The sequence below is a fragment of the Oreochromis niloticus genome, linkage group LG14, assembly GCF_001858045.2.
Source record: "Oreochromis niloticus isolate F11D_XX linkage group LG14, O_niloticus_UMD_NMBU, whole genome shotgun sequence".
Classification (NCBI taxonomy): Eukaryota; Metazoa; Chordata; class Actinopteri; order Cichliformes; family Cichlidae; genus Oreochromis; species Oreochromis niloticus.
Window position 1 is genome coordinate 22,659,984 of NC_031979.2, and position 21,948 is coordinate 22,681,931.

General features: G+C 39.0%; 1 protein-coding gene across 3 annotated transcripts in view; it reads left to right on the top strand.

Annotated features, from left to right (window-relative positions):
- The window catches only part of ppp1r37 (protein phosphatase 1, regulatory subunit 37), a 45,111-nt gene that overhangs the window by 12,834 nt on the left and 10,329 nt on the right, over positions 1 to 21,948 (top strand). For all 3 annotated transcript variants that reach the window (XM_003450831.5, XM_019355512.2, XM_005455751.4), the window contains 6 exons: positions 7,224 to 7,321; positions 11,115 to 11,160; positions 11,347 to 11,447; positions 15,735 to 15,854; positions 19,580 to 19,730; positions 19,916 to 20,071. In XM_003450831.5, the coding sequence (XP_003450879.1) occupies positions 7,224 to 7,321; positions 11,115 to 11,160; positions 11,347 to 11,447; positions 15,735 to 15,854; positions 19,580 to 19,730; positions 19,916 to 20,071 (672 nt within the window). The remainder of the gene's footprint in view (positions 1 to 7,223; positions 7,322 to 11,114; positions 11,161 to 11,346; positions 11,448 to 15,734; positions 15,855 to 19,579; positions 19,731 to 19,915; positions 20,072 to 21,948) is intronic.

Sequence of the window (21,948 nt, forward strand, 5' to 3'; positions counted from 1 at the left end):
TCTAGACAAATGTGCCTGTACTTGTTGCAATTCTTCCAGTTGTTCAGGTTAAGTAATTGATTTATAATTTCCTGCAGTTTTTTCTTGTTCCAAGACACCTTGCTGGCTGTGCACTGTAGCACAGAAGTAACAGAGCAGAACTTATTCTGGTTACTTTGTGCAAAAAAAAAGGCAGTTGTTGTAATCAAGTGCAAATATTAACCTTACCTAAATACTGGGATACTTTCCTGTCAGTTTTTTTTTTTTTTTTTATTACTGACAAGCACAGTAGAACTGCTTGTCTGGATCACAGAAATCACTGTTTACTCAAACAAATGTGTTGAAAGTCTGAGACAGGGCAAGTCCAGCAGCAGAGGAAAGCAGGAGCAGACTAAACTGTCAACCTCAGCTGTCAATCAGCAGCTACACAATGGACCCAAAAAGCTTTTTTAAGCCTTCAGGTCTTATTGACAGTGTCCTAATCTCCAAAATCCCAACCAGGACACTTAACAGAGGGCCTGAATTTAGTGATTGAGACTATAATGACTTATTGGTTAGGGGAGTGGGGGGATAGGGATGTTGTACCCTGCTCTTCCACACTAGCTTAAGCATTCATCTGTATTGCTTTGTCAAAACAGACACAGTTTATTGAAGAACTTGGTAAAGATAAAGCTGAATTCCCTGTATATTTTTTTGGCATTCTGGTGTTGCACTTGGCTTTAACAGTGGCATGCCCTAAGGAACCACATTATCCTGAACTTATTTAACGAAAGAGTTCAATTGGTTTAGATTCATTTCCTGTTGACTACATCTACATCTGGTTCAGTTTAAATGATATCTTGGGATAAGCATCCGTGTGACGATTAGAAATAAAGAAAATAATTTGAGAGTTATTTGAGTGAAGGCTTGCATGTCATCTTGTAAACATCAGTGTAAAATTCTATAGAGGATATATTTGGCTTTTCTTTACTCCCACTTGATGTTGATGATGGTGTTCACCATGTTTAATAAGGAGTAAATCTCTACCCGCAGCCTTGTCTTTTATAACACAACATTTTTCTTAATCATAAATCCTGCAGCATTTAATTCACCTCTGTTGATCTTAGTTAGTAAGCTGGGTGCTTTTTTTTCCCTTTGATTTTGCTCACAACCTTATCTATGGCAGCAATCAGTGATTAAGTGTGTGACATTAACAGAGTAAAAGGGACGTGCTGCTTGATTGCTTGGTTGAGCAGACTTGCTAAGTCAGAGCAGAGATCATTTCTCTGTCCTGTCTTGACACCTGAAATATCAAGGTAGCTAAATGTCTTTGCCCCTCGTCTATCATCTTTGGAGCTGTTAGCTACTGAGATAACCACCGTTTCAGCAAGGGTTTAAACAGAATATTAGAATTCCCAGGATCTAGATAAATGCAGCAAAGTCATTTTTTTAATTTGTATTCAGAAGGTGGAAATGGATTGGAAATATTAGGAAACAGAGCAATGACATGCAGCAAAGGTCCAGCCAGTCGGGCGTTGAACTGGGAAATCAACACACGACTGTGCATACTTGATACAGTATGCACATTTAACAAAATGGTTTTTTTAAGGGTCACAACAACTTTGTGCTTGTCTATCTGTAATGTTCTTGCTTATCTAATGAAGTCCATTGCTCCCACACAGTATCCGAGAGCACTTGTTTTCACATGTTTTTCCTTATTTGTATGCATTTTTGTTTTTGCTGTGTTTCTAGACACGGAGAGCATTTCTCTTACTGTTTGTGTGCTTTTCCTCTCGTGTGTGTGTTTTGTTCTTTGCCCACCATTAACTTCTGCATACCATTAACTGTTAATTTGGCTTACAAAGATGTTGTTTGGAGCAGTCCTTTCCCCTCCCTACTTCTTATTCCTGTGGACCTCCTCTTCACCACTCCCTCCATGCATGTACCAGCAGCACTGGAGGGAGTGCTATAAAATGAAGACCAAGGCATGCAGAAACACAGGCAACAGCTGTAGCTCTGACACTCAAATGTCTCTTCTGCATTTGTCTCTTTGTGCTATTGCTTATGTATTTCCTTTTAAGTTTTTGTGTACTTTTCTTGTCTGTTTGCTTGTTTTTGAGGTGTTTGATGTAAATCTCCTTGCATAACCTTCTTTTTTATTTTGTAAACTAGTGGTAAATGATCTCAATCGCTCTCATCCCTTCTCTGTCTCTAATGAATGTGTGAAAATACTATGTAGTAAGCATGAGGCCTTCTCCACCCTCAGACCCCACCTTCCCTCAGGAAATGTTTACACACACTTGCTCCACTGCGACTCTGCACAATAACTCTTTTCCAAGGACACGGTGTTCATTGGAGCGCACATAATGTACTGTAGAAATTTACAAGACTGCTTTCTTACACAGTGGTGGAAGTGGCATCCAGGAGGAATTCACAAATTCAGATCCAGATACTTTCTGTAGGTGACGCACAAATGTAAATTAGTTTAACTGGGTCAAATTAAAGCACAACCTGTGAAAGTCTACTTAAAAGTGGTGCTTGATTACAGCTCATCTTCAGTATTTAATGATGGAATGCTTGACCTTGAAACCATTACACCAGCTTATTTACTTTTTTTTTTTTTTTCTTGTAGGCACACCCTCACTGCACTAATGTCAGAGTAGTCGAATATCCAGATACAGCTTTACAGAAGTATCAAGGTTTGGATGGAGTACTATTCTGACTGAAGTGAAGACATGACTGTAATGAAAGGGCATCCTCATCCAGTCATGGGCTCTAGTCAGTTTTTAACAGCAGTCTAGTGGAGAGTGTGGTTGCCGGCTATATTTTACAGCAGTAATTAGAATTAATTTTTTAAGGGCACATGACTTAAGCAGGACTGAAGCTCCCATCCCCATCTTAAAGGCCGACATTTAAGACGGTCAACTTGTCAACAAACTTGCACTTCTGAAGCCAGATGAGGGCTCTTGTCCTTGCTGCTTCAGCAGTTCATATTTGTTGGACCCCTGAGAGCAGAAAAGGGGCTATTGTCTGTTGGGGCTGCAGTTCTTCATGAGCTGTTCAGGCTGGAACCAAAGCTAATGAAGGTTCCCACATAACTCCAGAGTTAACAGCTGTTGTAAATCAGAGTAAAATAATGCTTATTGTAACCAGATAGTGTTTTTGGTGCCAACCAGTGGGGATAACTTGATAAGCTTCAACTGTTTAGTCGGCAAATCATGTGCATCCATAGCTACATTGACTTGTGATAAGAAGTTCAGCTTTTCATTGTTTACTTCTTCTTTTTTATTTGTTTTCTTTTAACGTGACTAAAGAGACTACACAGTCTTTGACCTTTTATGGCTAACTGTTCAAGGCTGGTGCATGCAGTTTTCCAGTGGCCGATGATTATAAAACAAAATAATGTTAACAAAATTGTGACGTGATTTATGTTATTATTTTTTTTGTCTAATGCAGAGTACTTGAGCAGCTTTGTGCTTTTGTGGACCAGTTTTTAATACATCTCTTTGTCCTCATCTAACACGTTTGTGTCTGTTTCTGCTGCACAACTGCTGTCAAACTGCTTTTTGGTCCTTTTTTCCTGTTGTGGTCAGTGTTCATATTGTACTCGTGATTTTAACTTTCCCTTTAATTTTCTCTCTCGCACACACAAATCATTTAACTACTTACATTGCTTTCTTTGCATCTTTGACACAGATTATTTACAATTACTCTATTTGATTTACTTAGGCATTACTAAAAATAATAACACACTGACAAATCAACTTCTGTCATTTGGATTGGATTGTATGCCTGCTTTTGCATTCATATTACAGGTGCTAAAAGTATTTAGAATGGATGCTGAAATACTGCTGAAAAGACAATTCATATACCCAGTGAAATATTATTATAATGAGATGTGTAAAATGATATTATCTAAAAACAAATTTTCAAAATACTAAGTAGTCTGACAATTATACTAGCTCTTGGATGACAAACCAACTGATTAATGTGTCCTGTGGGAAATGATCAATATTGCGATAACGATATGACTTGCGATAAAATAAATAGCAAAAAAAAAAAACAAAAACGAATACATAATTTCTGTTTTACTGCAACAGTTTTATTTAAAGAAAGCTGCTGTATTAGCAGTGTAACAACAAAGTGCACTTTAACATTGAAACATTGCCCCCATAAAAAATTTTCTGAGGCTTGAATTCTGAAAGACATCCTTCCCGGTCTCTATAATTAGTTTTAAATAAAAATAACTTAAATTATACTGCAAATTATCTCAATGCAGCTGTTCATCATTTTACCACTCACCAAGTAGTTATGATGTAAGTCAACACTGGAGAGGAAACTTTACTGTAGTGCTTGCGTAGTTTTAAGCTTGGCTCAGTTCAAACATGACGATCTTGCGGCATGTTTCGTACATTTGTGGAATGGCGACATGGGAAAAGTAGTTTCGTGAGGGGATGCGGTATCTCCGGTCCACTTTATGTATCAGACTGGTGAAGCCCTCTCTGCTAACTGTATTTATAGGCATCATGTCTTTAGCCAAAAAAATGTGTAATGGCCTCTGTTATTTCTTTGTACCGCTTCGACGTTTTCTTATATGGAGTTCCACTTGAAAAACTCTGATACAGAGACGGCTGTTGGACTGCTGTGCTCTTTGTCTTAACATTAGCAACCTTTGTTTGGCTAGCCCTAACTTTCTGGAACTCTTCAAACAGTTCTCTGTTGTTGTATTGAAGATGATGGTGGAGATTAGTCGTGTTTCCTCTGGTGGTTGCCACGAGTGTTCGGCAAGTTTTGCAGAGTACCTGTGTTTGGAGAAGGTAGTCTTTATCAAATCCAAAGTACCTCCAAATAAGTGAGGTACTATTATTATTATTTATTTATTTATTTTAAACCACGAGTTCATAGTAGCTCGTTGCTGCAGCGTTGTTCGCTCATCCCCCTACGTAGGAGGCGGGCCCACAAATCCATTTGATTTGTTAATGCCATGAAGGGCTCTATTCGACTGGTCAAATGTGTCAAGGGGTTTCTTTGATTGGTAAAGTCTTTAAAGCACGTGTGTAAACATTTTAGGGTACCCAGTTATCGCAGTTTACGCCGTGTTTTGCGATGGGCCCATCGCACAGGCTGATATCGCGATGACAATAAATTTTCGATTTATTGTGCAGGCCTAATAGACAGCACGTTAACAATAAGCTAGCCAAGAACCCAGAGTGATGTTAAAGCTGAATGAATGCCAACCCCAACCCAGCACCCAGACTCTGATCTTTAACAGGTAACAAAGACAGTGATGAGCAGTTCATTTCTACCTCTTCATGTTTCTAAAGTCAAATCACTGTGGCGATGACTGAAGTCTCTTTGTGCTGGATTTCCTCTTTGCTTTGTGTTTTTGGCTTTGTGTTTTAGCTAAATATGGAGAGAAAGATCATATGTGTGTTCTCATTAGGCTAGGGATTTGTGTTGGTGTGTGGGACTGTAGCCAATAGGTTTCTATTGTTAAATACTCCTGGTGCTTGAAGCCTTTCTGTCAGGTGTGATTAATGAATGTGAGAGGGTGTAAGTTAAAGTGATGGGGGACATTGTGTGAGATGAAGGAGATTAGAGATGGAGCCAACAGTGAAGTGGGCAAGTTCTCACCTTGGCAAGACAAATCAAAATGCTGACGGCAGCAAAAGTCAATAACACACACACACGGATAGAACAGCCAGTGTGTTACAGCATTGCTTTCTGCAGAGTAGATACACTGGTTGGAAATAGAATGGATGTCATTGTTTTTCTGTTAATGTAATTTACTGTTCTGATCTTTCAAACCTCCTTCTATATACTCTGTTTTTCATCTCACGTTCTATTAGTACTTTTCTGTCTTCTTCTGTCTTTTTTTTTTTTTTTTTTTTTTTTTTGCCATAAGTGCTTCACTTCATTTCTCTGCTGAGTCTCTCAGGCAGAACAGCGGGTTTGAATGCTGCCCAGTCATCTGACTGGAGTTAGCCCCCACAACCGTCTGGGATGGCAACAGCGGCTGACCCACACGCAGACAAAGAACAATACCTCCTTTTTGCTGACTTAAGTAGAGGAGTACTTAAAGGGGTTGCAATCTCTGATTCTCTCTGTCAAGAGAGTGCTCCCTAAGGCAGAAACACAAACAGCTCACATGAAAAAAGAATATTTTCTAAGTCGCCGTGTCTTAGACTTTATTATGTTCATTTTTTTTGAGTCATGGAGAGTCCTGAGTTGTTCTGATGGATCAAAGCAGATTTGGTCATTTGTTAGTGCTTTGCACTTACTGACCAGTAGTTACAGCTTGCTAGTACTGAGTTAATTCTTGTGGCATAGATCAAAAGGAGGCTAAAAACATTCCACAGAGATTTTGTTCCAGATAGACATGAAAGCATTTTACTTGTTGCAAATTTGTCATCTGCACATCCATGATGTGAATCTCCCATTCAACCACATTTCAGAGGTGCTCTATTGGACTGAGCTATGGGGTCTGCAGAGGCCATTTGAGTACAACATTGCCATGTTCAAGACACCAGTTTGAGATGGTTTGAACTTTGTAACATGGTGCGTTATCCTGGTGAAAGCAAATATTAGAAGATGGGTACACTGTGATTAGAAATGAATGACATGGTCAGCAACAATACTCTGACTGTAGCATCTAAACAATGTTCCTTTGCTGCTGCCACCAGCAGCAGCCTGAATTGTTAATTAATACAAAGCAGAATCTTAACTAGGTCAAAATTTCTCATAAATCTGAAAGTGGTAGCAAAGGTCAAAACTTCTCACACTAGACAACATTTTACTGATCTTCTGTTGATCAGTTTTGATGAGCTTGTGCGAATTGTACACTGAGTTTCCTCATCCTGGTTGACAGCAAGATGCCAGTGAGGTCTTCTGCAGCTGTAGCGCATTTTGCTTCAGTGGTTGATATGTTGCGCATTCAGAGATACTCTTCTACATACCCTGCTTGTAACAAGTGGTTATTTGAGTCACTGTGACATTCCCCTCAACTCAACAAAGCAGTCTGGCCATTCTCCTATGACATCAAAATGGCAGAAAGCTGTGTGCATGAAATTCAATGTTGGACTTCTAATAGCCTTCTAATATAAATGCTGACACTATGTCTGGAGAATCCCCCCGCCTCCCCACAATAAACATGAGCCACATTCAGTGCAATGAGTTTTTGATTCATTTCATTTTCAAGAACTATGTATGAAGAAACATACCAATAAAAGCAACCCTAACCTTTTTGACTGTATTCTGTTTTGCAGCTCAGAATGTGACGGTGGAGGAGATCCTCTCATCCTATAAACAAGCCTGTCAAAAACTCAACTGTAAACCTATACCCAAAGTGCTCAAACAGATACAGGTAAGGCTCAACATAATACAAACACACAGTTGACACACAACTGACAGATTGAGTCTGGGCTCCACTCAACAACCAAGAGGTGGACAACCATCCAACAGTAAAACATTTGGACGGCACCCAAAAATCCTTTTGTGAGGTCAAACAAAATTTTTTTCCAAAAATTACATCCTGAAGGTTTTTGTTTTTGTCAGGAAAACACTTCAAAGGCCTGTTAATGTGGTTTTAGGGCATGGTGTGATCCTCCATTGCATGACTTTGGACAAGCGCTGTGATGGTATCCTGTAGATACAGGGCTTTTTTCCGTAAGAGTGGTTGTTACTCCCGTCAGGCACGCGGGTGTTTTTTGGCCTCTCCTGTGGGTTAGCCTGCTCAGTCATGTGTCTCATAATCCCTCTAATATAAGCAGTTCTTCAGATCCAGTGGGGAAGCCTCGAGGCTGTTAGTTTTTATAGTTTGCCAACCTTGTGCCTTTGAATGTGAGTTAGTACAAACGCATACAGAGAAAATCAAAAACAAAATCAATTTTTTACAAACCTCTTTGTTAAGAAGACACGCATAACTTTACATTGGTAAATCAGTCTTAATGATGATTATGCTGGAAAGCTGATATTGAAAAATGGACACATATTTGTTATACTTAATACAAACTTAAAATGTACAGATCCTTCTTTTGGTGTGATTTAATGACAGATGAGGTGAAGTTGAATTGTTGTGCATCAAGAGAGAAAGCTGTGCATTTAATTGTTTCTATTGTATTACAGGAGGAAAACTTTTACTACTGTTCTAAAATGTTTTCTACCAATAAGTGAGATTTCAGTATGCCTCATGCAAATGCGTCAGAAGGAATAATTGTTTGTACAAGTAATGGCTTGTCTCTTATATTGACTTTCTTCTGTTTAGATAAAGGCCCCAGTCATCAGTAGAAATGTAATAGTGGGTCTGATAATTGTAATACTTTAGAACTGTGTTTATATTATTAACATGTGAATACCTGTCTCCTGCTTTTTATTTCTGTAGGAGCATCTCATCACCAAGCCAACTCCCTTATTATCAGACTAACAGGAGTTGGGAGTTGGCAGCAGCAGTGAATTAGCACTTCTGTTTGTTCAGTTACTGTAGAACATAAACTGTAAACCCTTTAGTGGGCCTCTCAACTATTTGCACATTTGTACCTGCTGGTTTGTGAGAGTGATGAAGTTGAAGGAAAGTTAGTCTCAAGATGGAAACACATTTGTGATTCAAGGGGCTCATCACATGTCTGGTCAGCTGAAAGAGGCCGGGCTAACATCTCAGTTACTTGTGGAAATGCACGTCAATGTGCTAAGCTGCCTCTGTGAGCTCCACTTAGTCTTTTAGTCTGGGTACATTTCCACTGGCTGACTGGTTGACAGTACAGGGACGTCTCGTCACATCACAGAAGTGCCTCATCTCCCTCCTTCCCTCACTCATATTTTGATTGCTCATGTATGCCCTCCCTCTGTACCTCTCCACCGCTGTTAGTCCAATCCTGCCCTTCTCATTTCTGCTTAGTCACTCATAGTCACCCATAAACATACCAAATGTTTGGCCAGTAAGAGGAGGGGGGTTAGCAAGAGATGATTAGCCGTTTACTGTTTTTCCTCATTCACTCTAAGGCTTTCTTTATTAAGTTTAAGTACACGTGGCACTTTTCCATTGGCCCTACTTCATGCATTTTTGTGTGAATTTCTGGCTAGTTGTTTGTGTAGTTTTAAGTTTTAGGGGGGGGGGTCACCATTAAGCAGCTATATGCTGAATGCCTGTTACTGCATTAACTCTGACCACAATGTTAAAACCTGGATACTTGGTACCCTTGTGCCACATTTCTACTGCTGCAGTTCCTTGAAGAGCACAGTGTCTCACATGTAGCCAACATGCACACTTGCTTCTTATGTATGCATAGATGTCTGTTGCCATGGGTCTGAAATGAGGATCACAATCCACAAGAAATCCAGGAAATTCTCTGCAAAATGTTCTGCACCGCTTGTACATCTGCATGTGCTGTGGAAGCAGCTTTATCCCAAATCAGGGACTAGACCCGACCACTTTGGTATCACATCATCTTTCTGACCATATAACTGTAAACTGGAGTGATATAAACTCTGAAAATATCACATGATGGGCCATATATGGGTAATTTCTTTTATAATTTGATAAGTTTATAGGCTACTCTCTGTGGATAATTACTTTACTTTAAATGGCAAAACTTGATTGACACGTATTACTGTGTATTTGATTGTTTTTGTGGAATGATGTTGCCAGTGTGTACTACACAACAAGGACCATCTAACAGTCATATTTAATAGAGAAAATAGAGGATTTTGTCATACATCACCTCGGTCTTTTGGCTATGAGAACTTGGATGCTATATATCTGTCTTGATATTGGGCAGAAAATCCTTTTACTAGGTGACTGTGTGATCTATGGAATAGATAACTTGGGGGGACTGTAAAGCAAGAGTAAAAGCATTTTATGAACAAGATGTTAAACTGAAACATGGCGTTATATAGTCTTCCCATGACACAAAGATGCACACCCATGCAACCACTCGTGCAGAGGCGCACTCTGCGTCATGCACTATTTTTGGTTCTGGCAATTCTGCCTGAAAGGAATTTGCACTGCTGAAATCATTCTCACTGACAGGTGCTCATGTTAATTGTTAGTGAAAATGTGCTTGCTGTTAAACTGCCAGAAATGTTTGCCTGCCTGTGTTTATATAGTCAACATCTTATGGGTGCTAAAAGATATTAAAACTAATGATAATGTGACATTTATCAATACATTTACTTTTATTTCACAGCTCAGGGACTCTCAGCTCTCCAGCATTATTTAATTTCATTGCATTTCCTGCTGCTTGTATTAATACTGCAATGTTTTGAGCAATTTGTCATGTGATATTTGTGTGTGTTAGGGAACTCATAAGTTATGTTAGGCAATGAATTCACAGTACAAATAAACCAGTGTGATCACCTTCAGCAATACACATTAGTAATAACAGTGAGACAGGAAGGCCGGGGTTATGAAGTTCATGCTGAATTGGTTGGGCAGTCAACTGGAGAGAGGGGATTTGCCTGTACATAGTGTTGAGGGCAGCACCCTGTATGTTTTTAATGTTTCTGTGGGTGGTTAGGTCTTCTACTGGCGCAAGAGGTAAAAGTTTTCACCTTTAAGTCACTAGCATGTTGGGTTTTAAAAGATCATTTGATGCTGTGGCCCGTTTAACTGTGAATACAAATGTTTCTACCAACTCACACAGACAAACTCATGATCGTCTCATGCCCTCAAACAGGCCGTTACTGGCACTGATACAGGAAATATTGCTTGTTTCTACATTTTGTGGGTGTATGTGTCAGTTTTTCAGTGATTTGTAGTTTCCAAATGAATCATTTGGGTTTAGAGTTTAGTTTCACTTTTACATGCCTTTAGGTTTTCACTTTGAGACTCAGTTCCCATCCATGTTGCAAAACTTTGTATTAACTGTAACACTTTCTGTAACACACTATCCCATACAGCTGAAGTTGTCATCATTGGGGGTGACTCAGCATTCCCTTTCAGTGCATCCTAAAACAAAACCAGAAGTTAAATACTCTAACGCAGCCTGGAGCTAATGTATGCTGCAGATGCTTTTTTAGCAGCAATTGTTTATCTTGATTTATGTGTGGTCTACCATTTCGTGAACTGCCTGCTGAATCACGTGAAGACTTGAACATGTGAAAAGAAAAGATTGCTTCAATGGGGAAACCCTTCCTGACACTACTTGTTTTTGTTTCTGTAGGAACTGAAAGACCTGACACAGCGAAATGAATGCTTAGATTTAAAAGGTAAGTACCAGACCAAAAAAAAAAAAAAAACCACCCCACTACAACAGTCACAAACGATACAGTACAATTAACAGTGTAACGTGTGGAAAACAGTAATTGCAATTTTTCTAACTTTAATTTATAAAAGGCATCTAATACTGCATGGCTGAATGGTTAATTGACCAAGTGTATGTGGATTTATTTTAGGTGAAAAGCTGGACTACAAAGCATGCGAGTCTCTGGAAGAGATTTTGAAGAGGGTCCAGTTTAAATTGGTGGACCTGGAGCAAACCAACCTGGATGAAGATGTAAGATGCTTTAAATATCTGCTTCTCCCCCTTTTCTCATCTTCTTTCATGTTTGATTCATGCTTTCAGTTACACTCTCATTAACTTTTCCACGATTACAGGACTAGCAGGATATGAAGTATGTGGTCACGAGTTTTCTGATTACCCCAGATGTCCACTTATGTAAACACCATTAAAATGTTTGGGCTGCAGACATGCACAGATAGACAGTGTTGTAGTGTGGAACACATGGACACTGACCACTTCCTGTCATACACGCTCCAAACACACATACTCTGTTGCCAGAGTCATACAGGAAGAAGTTTGCTTTGGAGCATAAGGTTTAATTACTGCTCATTACTTAATCCCTGTCTGTCAAAACTGTGTCAGTACTTTCACTCTTTAACTGCAGAATTAATTTAGCTCCCTGTCACCTGCTGTTTTTCAGCACGCTGCAGAGTCTGTTAGTTAACTTGCTGTCCTTGAGGTCTTGGAAACCTGATGGTTCTGGGCAGCTTTCACTTTATTTAATCATGGGTAGTTAAAAATGCAGAAAGGTTTTCTTTCAGTGACCTGAAAGAAAACCTAACTCGATGTCTTTAAATATTAAAATATGCATCAGTGTTTTATGCTATTATTTAGAGCAGGGTCTCAAACTTAAATGAGCTGTGGGCCACTGCGGGCACTGTTATCTCATTGGAGGGCAACTTTAGTGTTCAAGTAGTAACGGAAACAAACAAACAAGAAAACACCAACCAATATTTCCTAAAATGTAGTCTTTTGTTTGTTTGTTTGTTTTTTAAATTTCAGATATTGTATATGAAAACCAAACTGCAAATGTGAACGCAATTTTTTTCTTCTTCTCACTCTTAATGAACTGAAGCCTTTCATTGAACTACCAAATAAACAAGTTGGTACTCTCGCCAGACATGTGGCAGGACTTCTGCTATAATTTTGTGCACAAAATAAAAATGCAAACATAAGTGTAGACATTAGTTTTTGACTTCTAGTGAAAAATGTTTTCTTTATAAATAACTCTCTCACTGAACTAACACAGCCAATAGCTCAACATATTTGTGCTCTCTGCTCATATTACCTTCATATTAAATAATTTTTTGGTTTTAAAGAACTTATTTTAACATTGCACTCAACAGCAAACAAATCCTCCCTAACAAAAAAGTAACTTCGAGGACCAAATTGCATTATATTTCTTCATGTCAATATACAATTAATATAATAATATTAATATTATTGCTAAAGCACTTCTGGATGGATGCAAACTGCATTTTGTTGCTTTGTACTTGTAACATGTGCAATGACATTAAAGTTGAATTCTAATTCTATACAGGCCGCAAGTAGGGGTTATGTGGACTGCAAGTGGCCCCCGGGTTGCGAGTTTGAGACCCCTGACTTGGAGACTATGCATGTGATTTAATGAGCAAGGACAGATGAGTTGTGATCTCAGCAGATGTAAACACAATCGATACTTAAGGGAAAAAGAAAAATTTCGCAGAACTAGTTTAAACAGTGGTTCTTTCTTGGTGTGTGTAAAAGAACCTCTTCAGAGTAAAAGACCATACATGCCAGAATATTTATAGACCACAGACAACAAAAAAGTTAATTTTAGATAAATAGAGGTCACCATAATGACACCAGCAAATTCTTGTTTACTTCCCCAACAAAAATCCCATTCATTCAAATTAGTTTCACTTCATAGACGCCCTACCTGTAGTTGGTAGGTATTATTTACCCCACAAGTGGGTCTTGCGTCACAGTTTCAAACCTTACAAAAGTTTATACATCCATTCACGGACCTGCTTTACTTAACCAGTAACAAGTCTGCCAGCTCTAACTAATTTGCCTATTGTGATCCAGTCACAATGTTCGCACAGTCCAGATGGAAAAAACACATTTTAATACCAGGTGTAAATGCAGTGAGTCATGGATCAGTTTTCATGCACTAGATAAACATATACAGACAACCAAATGGATAACATTTTTATACCAGTGCTGAAGGGTTTCTGCACCGATATTAGCAGATGTTTTGTGTAGAGCTTAAAGAGTGCATTATCAGCTCCGGAGCATTGATACCGTAACATATATCAACACTATCCAGCTCACAAATTCCTTTACTAAGTAAATCGGAGAAACATTATGTGTCATTTTATTTCAGTCCAAAAAAACCATAATTATTATTTTTTTAATTGTAAGTGACAGTGTAGAGTGATCTATGTGGGTTTTTTTGTTTGTTTTAAATTTCACCCAACATGCAACTCTACCCCAGGAATGTGAATAAAGTGGCAGAATGAGTCAGTGACTGAGTCACCAGAGAGCAGCTTTTCAGTCTCAGGCAAGTGTCTCGCCTGAGATGAAATGAAGCTCTGAAAGGAGAAAATACTGAAGTAGTGTTGCCGGATGAGCTGGGATTAGAGGAAGCTGGCATAGAAAATAAATCGACTCGGGAAGAGGATGGGTTCATTTTTGAGTGGGTGTGAGAGGTATACAGTAGATGGCTTGATTTGGCTCGTACTTGACTCGACTGTGCAGCAGTGGCGTCTTGTTGGGAATGAAATGGGAAGATGAAAGGAGAAAAATGGTTAGAGAGAGATGTTTTAAGAAGCCTGTGGAGGCGCAAGCACGGGAAGCAGAGTTACAGGATGGCTTTTATTGGACTGAATATGACTCATCTTCCTCCACCCTGTAGATAAACACACATTGCTGTATACTCAGTAATGTCTTCCAGTACAAACGAATGCAAAGTGGAAAGGTTAGGAGATACTGTGCAGTAGCATAGCCTGTCTGACTTTGTTAGTTTTTATCAGCATCAGAAAAGGATAATCTCACATTTAATCTGGATCACCTCCTGCAGTTAGTTGATCAGTTGTGGGGTCAGTTTATTTATTTATTTCGATATTATTATATGTTTATTTTTATATTTTTTCCATTGAAACAGATGAGAAACACAGAATCCAGTCATGAGATCTAGCGTTGCAGCAGCATGCTGATATGCTCAGCTATGATTTATATTTGGAAAATGGAAAAGGCAAAAGAACCAGACATCTATCCTCGCTACAGTGCCATCATCTTTGTCTAATTTGTCAGGAATTACTGATATACTGAGTTGCCCCCCCGACATCATTATTAAAACCAGATTAAAACCCTGATCATGAGTGCACTTACATTATTCTTGATCACCTGATATTTTATTTTAGTCCTGCATCGGATTCTTACCACGCACATTTGGAGTCTCACAGTCACACAGCACTTAGGTTTTTGTAGTACTCTGGAATATTTCAGAAACAACATGATGACGTTGCTTGTTGGACAAGTGAATCAAACATTTTGTACTTTACTTTTCAACAAAAAGAGCCTTTACACAGTTCCATTCAAAGCATGAACCTTTTCAGCTTCTTTTTCATTGCTTCATGTGTGATTACAAAGTGCACCAGACCTCCTCCAATGTGTCAAAACAGTGATTCTTCTACATGAACTTACTGTTGTTTAAAAGGACAAAGTTGCAGGAAGCCAAATCTGCTAAGTACAATTAGGGGTCAGTGCCAAAATCCTTAGTGTTTAAGTGTGCTGGGTGTAGGAGAACAGTAGTTTAACCACAGTTCAGATACTCACCCCAAACACAAACTGCGACAGGTCAGGGAGTTAAAATCGAGCTCATTATTCACAGTCTCACCGTTAGGGATAATTTCACAGTGCATGACCCTGTCACCAGTGATGAGAGCTGTTGGTGAGGCTGGTTTTATTTAGAATCTGATGATTGTACCGTGCATAAGTGAAATGCATGTTGTCAGAATTTTTGGACTGAAACTTGTCAGACAGAAGCAATCATTGTGAACACTGTAAGCTGCTCAGATGGTTTTGAGTGCAAAATCAGTGGTCCAGTGGCTCTCATTTCACAGTGTATCATTTTGGTGCATTTTAATGGGACTCATTCTTTTACTACACGTTGCAGCCCTAATCTGGAAATAAAAAGTCAGTTCTCAGTTATTTTGAATAGTGCTGAATCTTAATATTTTGCTTTACAACAGTAAACAGTTGCACAAGCATATGAACTTGCCCTTCGAGCTGTAGTATCTCTACATACACCTGAGGCCCCTATGGAAAGAAGCACTTCTCACCTGCCCTGAGGGATTGTTACCCTGGCAACGACAACTGCTCCAAGCTGCTTTACAACATCTCTTTCTGTGTTTTAACACTATGAACCAACTGTGAGAGTTGTTTAAGTTGTTAGATTTTAATTTGTCACAAGTTGGTTAATGTTTCTCCTAATCTCTCCCTCTTCCTCCCCCTCAGGGTGCATCAGCTCTCTTTGACATGATAGAGTACTATGAGTCGGCCACACATCTCAACATCTCCTTCAACAAGCACATTGGCACACGAGGATGGCAGGCTGCAGCTCACATGATGCGAAAGGTGAGAGATTGTCCTCCCATACACCAACAACGACAGTGTGCAAATCAGGGTCAGGGTGTTGAGCAGAGTTTAACTTGAAAGACCAGGAGGGTTGTTTCTGCCCATACATATACCCATGAGGAAAAAGTGGTCATCGGGCTCTTAGTAATGCAAACTGCAATAGTAGGAGTTAACCTGGCACAATAACAACTAGTAAATAAATGTAAAGTAAAATAAATGAAAAGTACTGTCACTAGATTTAAAAAAAGTCACTTAATCATTCATCTTTCTAAAATAACAGATGATTTAAAAAAGAGACAATATAAAAGTAAAGACACCAAATGAAGTGCATTGGGACATTATAAAAAATATCTGGTCTTTATCCGGTAGAGTGAGATAAATACAACCTTGCTTGAAAAACAACATGACAAATTACACCTTGCGATTATTTATTTAACAAAAACTAAGCCAAAGTGTCAAAGCAGTGTGTGAAAAATAAAGGGCATTCTTAGTGCTTAGTTAAAAAAAAAAAAAAATTGTGGTAAGTATCAGTTAGGGGCTGCACAGTGAGGCTTGTTTTGAGGCCACATGACCTGGGGACTTTCCAGTTATTGAGGATTTTGTCAACTCGTCTTTATACCAAAGTATTCTAGAGTCAAATGTGAGGCCATGTGTCTGACAGCTGAGGCTTGTCTGAAATTTGGTCATGCAACAGGATCACAGCAGCAGGTCTACAACACTACAATGCTGAAAAAGACAAGAATCAAGGTGAATGTCAACCCTGAATGAAAAGCTGTTGCTAGTCCTTAAAAGAGCTGTACATGAATAAATCCCTGCAAATCTCAATCAACTGAATAAAACAGAGTGTGCCAGAATGTCTTCACAATGATGTGAGCAACTCTTTAGCTTAATGCTAAAGAGGCTTTTGCGAGGTATTGAGTCATGGGTTGTTTCTCTCCTTCTATATTTTTATTTAGTTTTTTCTTAAATAAATAATGACATTGTGTATATCATCTGTTTGTATTCATCTGAGTTTTTTTTAATGGTCCCACTAGGACCAGTTTTCTGTTATGTGCTGATTTAGAAAACCTTAAAATCAAGAGGATGTGCTTTGTTTTGCACATAAAAAACAAGTAGTAAAACAATAGCTGAACTGTGACAGAAGATGGTGGAATGACTGAAAGAAAGAAAATCTGTCCTCAGAAAAGTCATTGAAGACCATATACACAAGTGATCGAAAAATGTAAAAAGGCTTTGTTGTTTTTAGTGAGAAAGTTCTTCAGGCTGAATCTCAAACTGTGGCTTACTTGTGTTCTTACTTTGCATTCTGTAGTCATTGGTTTGTGTCTAGGGGGAAAAGACCAAGATTCTCTGTTGTTTCTTATCTCCGACCTTTCATCGTCAGTGCTGCTGCTCTGTCAGCACAAACATAAGTCACCCTTTGATGTCAGTCATCACTTATTACTATTAAGAATCCAAATCACTGACGGTTAAACACGTTGATATACAAGGACGACAGCAGCACATGTGAGAAAACAGCTGATGTGAACAGCTGTTGTTTAATCAAAGCAAACCATATGGAGTTGCTGGTTACCACAGGAGTGGTTATGGTCACACCTGAGCTATTACATTTGATCATATTATTATTATTTTTTTGTGGTACGTGTGATTCATAACCAAAAAAACCTCCCGAACTATTCAAACACGTTTATCAAAAAAGCAGTGATTTTTGTGTGTGTTAGGTTGGTTAGGCTTGATGTACTGTGGTGAACAGCACAAATAGAATAGAATAGAATAGAATGCCTTTTATTGTCACTATACACATGTACAATAAGATACTGAGCATCTCCTACTCAGTGCAGATCTGGGAAAAGAAAGGGAGGTGAGATGCACAGTTCTACAGCACTATGTACATATGAACAGTATTCAAAAATATAAAATATACAAATGGGGGTGTTGGGGGGGTTGTGTTATATATTTACAGTGTGGGTTATTGCATGTAAATTAAGTATTGCACAGTGGTGATGGTAGTCGTGTAGTCTGTGTATAGAGGGAAGTCCTTGGATTGGGGGGTGGAACTGTGTTGTCAGTGTATGTCTGAGTTCAGGGTGGTTATGGCTTTTGGGAAGAAAGTATTCTTGATTCTGACAGTCTTTGTGCTGATGCACCTGTAGCGCTTCCCTGATGGAAGCAGGTTGAACAGGTCAAAACCAAGATTGGAACTGTCCTTGATGATGTTTGTTGCTCTGCTGAGGCAGAGAAATAAATGTCAATCAGGGAGGGGACAGGGCAGCCTATGATCTTCTGTGCTGCCCTGACTACTCTATGAAAACTCACTCTATCTGCCTTAGTGCAGCTGCTGTACCATACTGTGGTTCAATAAGTCAGCAGGCTCTCAATGGACGAGCGGTAGAAGGTCAGCAGCAGGTTGGAGTCCAGTTTGTACTTCCTGAGGACCATCAGGAAGTGCAGCCGCTGCTGGGCCTTCTTGATGGCCGCTGTGATGTTGTCTGTCCAGGAGATGTCAGCGGAGATGAGGACACAGAGAAAACGGAAGGTGTGGACCCCCCCCACACACTCACCTTTGATGTATAGTGGAGCTAAGTCGGTGCTGTGCCTCCTGAAGTCGACAATGACCTCTTTGGTTTTCTTGGTGTTCACTGCCAGCTTGTTCTCTGAACACCATGCTGCCAACTTGAGGACTTCCTCTCTGTAGGCTGCCCCATCTCCCTTTGAGATGAGTCCGACTCATCAAGTTTGCTGTCATTAACAAACTTGATGATGAGGTTTCTGTTGTGGGCTGAACTACAGTCGTAGGTGTAGTGGCAATACAGGAGGGGGCTCAGCACACACCCTGTTGGGAGCCAGTGCTCAGCATGCAAGTGGAGGAGAGATGAGGGCCGAGTCATTTATCCAGGTCCTTTATCCAGGCACATGTGAGAGGGAGGAGGCCAAGAGTGACCAGTTTTGTGATGAGGATATCCAGGATGATTGTATTGAAAGCTGAGCTGTAATCCACAAAGAGCATTCGGATGTAGCTTTACTGCTGCTCCAGGTGGCTCATCACAGAGTGGAGAGCTACAGCGATGGCGTCTTCTGTGGATCTGTTCTGTATGCAAACTGTCTGCAGAGCAACAAATTACTTTGCACTCTTTATTCTTAATATTGTGGCCTACTTATTTGTTTTTATTTTCCGTTTGGGTCATTAATTTAATCCTAGAGGGAGAAACATCACATTCTTAATCACAGTGCAGTGATTATGTGGTAACTGTGTACAACAGTCTTACTGTAATCAAAACGATTTGGCATTTGATCAGCGCTTGGACCAAAAGGCATTCCCTGTCTCCGAGCAATGACCGTCTGATTTATGAAGCAATGCTGCACAGATATTTCAGCTTGAACATTATCAATGAAAACTCATAACTCATTTCAATGAAGTAAATGGAATCTAATTAACAAATGCAAGTGCATGTCCTTGAATCCCTGAGATCTGCCTCAGGTTAAATAAATGACAAAACTACTTCTCATTGCCTTTATCTTGGCTTCAGTTAAAATCAAAGTAGTTCTACTAAAAGTTTGCATGTTTCTGTGTGTTTTGGCTATTTTACTCAGTCACTTACATATTTATCCTGCTTGGCCAGCATGCTATGATTGTTTTCATCACAGTTATGTGGGTTGTTTTGGGCTTGGGGACGTTTATGTTGTATAGCCAATAATTTGCACCTCTGTTGGTGTTTCCCCCTCAGACGAGCTCTCTGCAGTATCTTGATGCCCGTAACACTCCCCTACTGGACCACTCGGCTCCCTTTGTAGCACGAGCGCTCAGGATCAGTGGCAGCCTGGCAGTCCTCCATCTGGAGAACGCTGGCCTCTCTGGCAGACCACTCATGTTATTGGGTAAGTCAGCCAAAGTACTAGGGCGTGACAGAGGATGTACAATAGCAAGTGGAGCTTTATTTCACCTTCAGAGAAGCTTTTTATCTGATTAAACATAAAATTATTATTCCTTTTACGGTTTTCTTTAACCTCTTCACCTTTTCTTCCTCACTTTTTTTTTTTTGTTTTTCATCTCACTGATACAGCTACAGCTCTGAAGATGAATATGAACCTCCGGGAGTTGTACCTTGCTGACAACAAGCTCAATGGCCTGCAGGACTCAGCCCAACTTGGCAATTTGCTCAAATTCAACTACAACATTCAGATCCTGGACCTGCGTAATAATCACATCCTGGACTCTGGTAAGAAGCAGTAATAGTCCTCTGACACAGTAACAAGTACCATAATTATTTATTTATTTATTTATTTACAGTTTTGTTTCATCAGGGTGTTATTTGTTGTTAGATTTGTTTGCTCTATGAACCATAATATTGTTTCACTGAAACTTTTTTTTTAAATCCTTCAGTCTCAGCAAAGGGGCAAAATAAAAGAAGTAGATCATATATAGATATTTAAAATTTGTATAACGAGCAGTAAAATAAAAAGCAGGCAAACACAAAATGCTGAATAATAAAAAATTAAAGCAGTGCAAACAAGTGAAAGCTAATACACAAACCATTAAAATAACATTAGGTATTGAACAGAAGTATCTTCATATCAAGGCAGCTGCAAGCTTTAACGTCTGTTCTCGATGTTAAACATAAGTTAAACATTAACTAAGTAGTTTTAAACTTTACCCAGTTAAATAGTTACATTTAAATGTCTTTAAACAGATTTTTATGCTGCTGTAATTACTGCCTGTTACAGCATGAGTTGTGTTGTGTGTCAGTGTCATCTTCTCTCATCTACTAGCTACCACTGAGGTGATATAAGGTTTTTTTGTTGTTGTTGTTTTTTTGTCCATTGTGAAACCTGATTTGGTGTGTAATTTAGATCAAAAGGATGTATTTGTTCAAAGATGGATGTGGTCTGACCCATAAGTGATGGTTTTTCCCTGCTCAAAATGGACCTTTAGGGTGTGACTAGGCATGTTAGCACGAATGGTCTAAATGTATTTAGAGCAATGATCTTTTCCCGTTTTTTCTGGTTATTTGTTGTTGTTGTTGTTTTAAAAATATTATTTACTGATTTTTAGCCTGATTAAATGAAACCCCACTTAAAGAAACAATCCTGGTGAGTGTCCTTTTGGATAAGACAAAATGTCTTTAGTGGCTGGCGAGATTGATTTTATTAAGGAAAAACCTTGCCATGAAAGCTATAAGAAGTACATGGTCTCACACACAGGGTGGCCTAAGAACCTTCAGTTATTTCAAATGTTTTAGTTACAGCACTGTGCAAAAAATGTTATTTTTACTCCCGCTACACATTTAGGCAACATGATGCTACTGCGTCCTTTAAGACTGCAGTATTTTTGGGAGCACTGAATCACTGTTGTTGCAGTTGGTGTACATACAGCGATCGATGATTAATTCTACTATAATAATGACTTAAGGGGGCAGATATTAGCTGAACCACTCGTTAGTCATAACATAATGAACCCTCTTTTTCACTTGTAGTCTGACTAACGCTTCAGGCCTTCAAGGCAATAATTATATGTATTTAAGTGGTTAATAGTAACAATAGGCTAATTAGATATGTTGGCTCGTTTAATGGTTGTCACTTGTGTTTTTAGAAAAAAATGGAAGGAATAATAATATTAACAATAGGAACAACAACAACAGTAGTAGTAATAGTAATAATAATATGTTGATATTATTACTGTTTACTGTTAATAATAATTCCTGTTGCTTTGTCCTGGCACTGGCCCACAGAATGAGGAGACACTGGAATATTATTTATCATATCATTTTTTTCTGCTTTTCAAATTGGAAATCATACCATGTTGATGCTGCCAATTTCATTTTCTGACTAAATGGTTTGAGGTTTTTTTGGGGTTTTTGTTTTTTTGGGGGGGGGGTGTTTTTACTTAACATTTGCCTTACTGTTCATTTTAAGCTAAAGCAAATGTATTTATGCAGAAGAAATATATTTTCACTTGTTATGTGTATTTCTGTTGCATGTTCACTTTTAGATTTCATTTAAAGTGACATCAAAGGGGTCCTAAAAACCCTGAAATGTATCTTCTTTATATCAATAGAAGCTGCGACAATGCATAGGGATATTAATATGGGCTTTACAG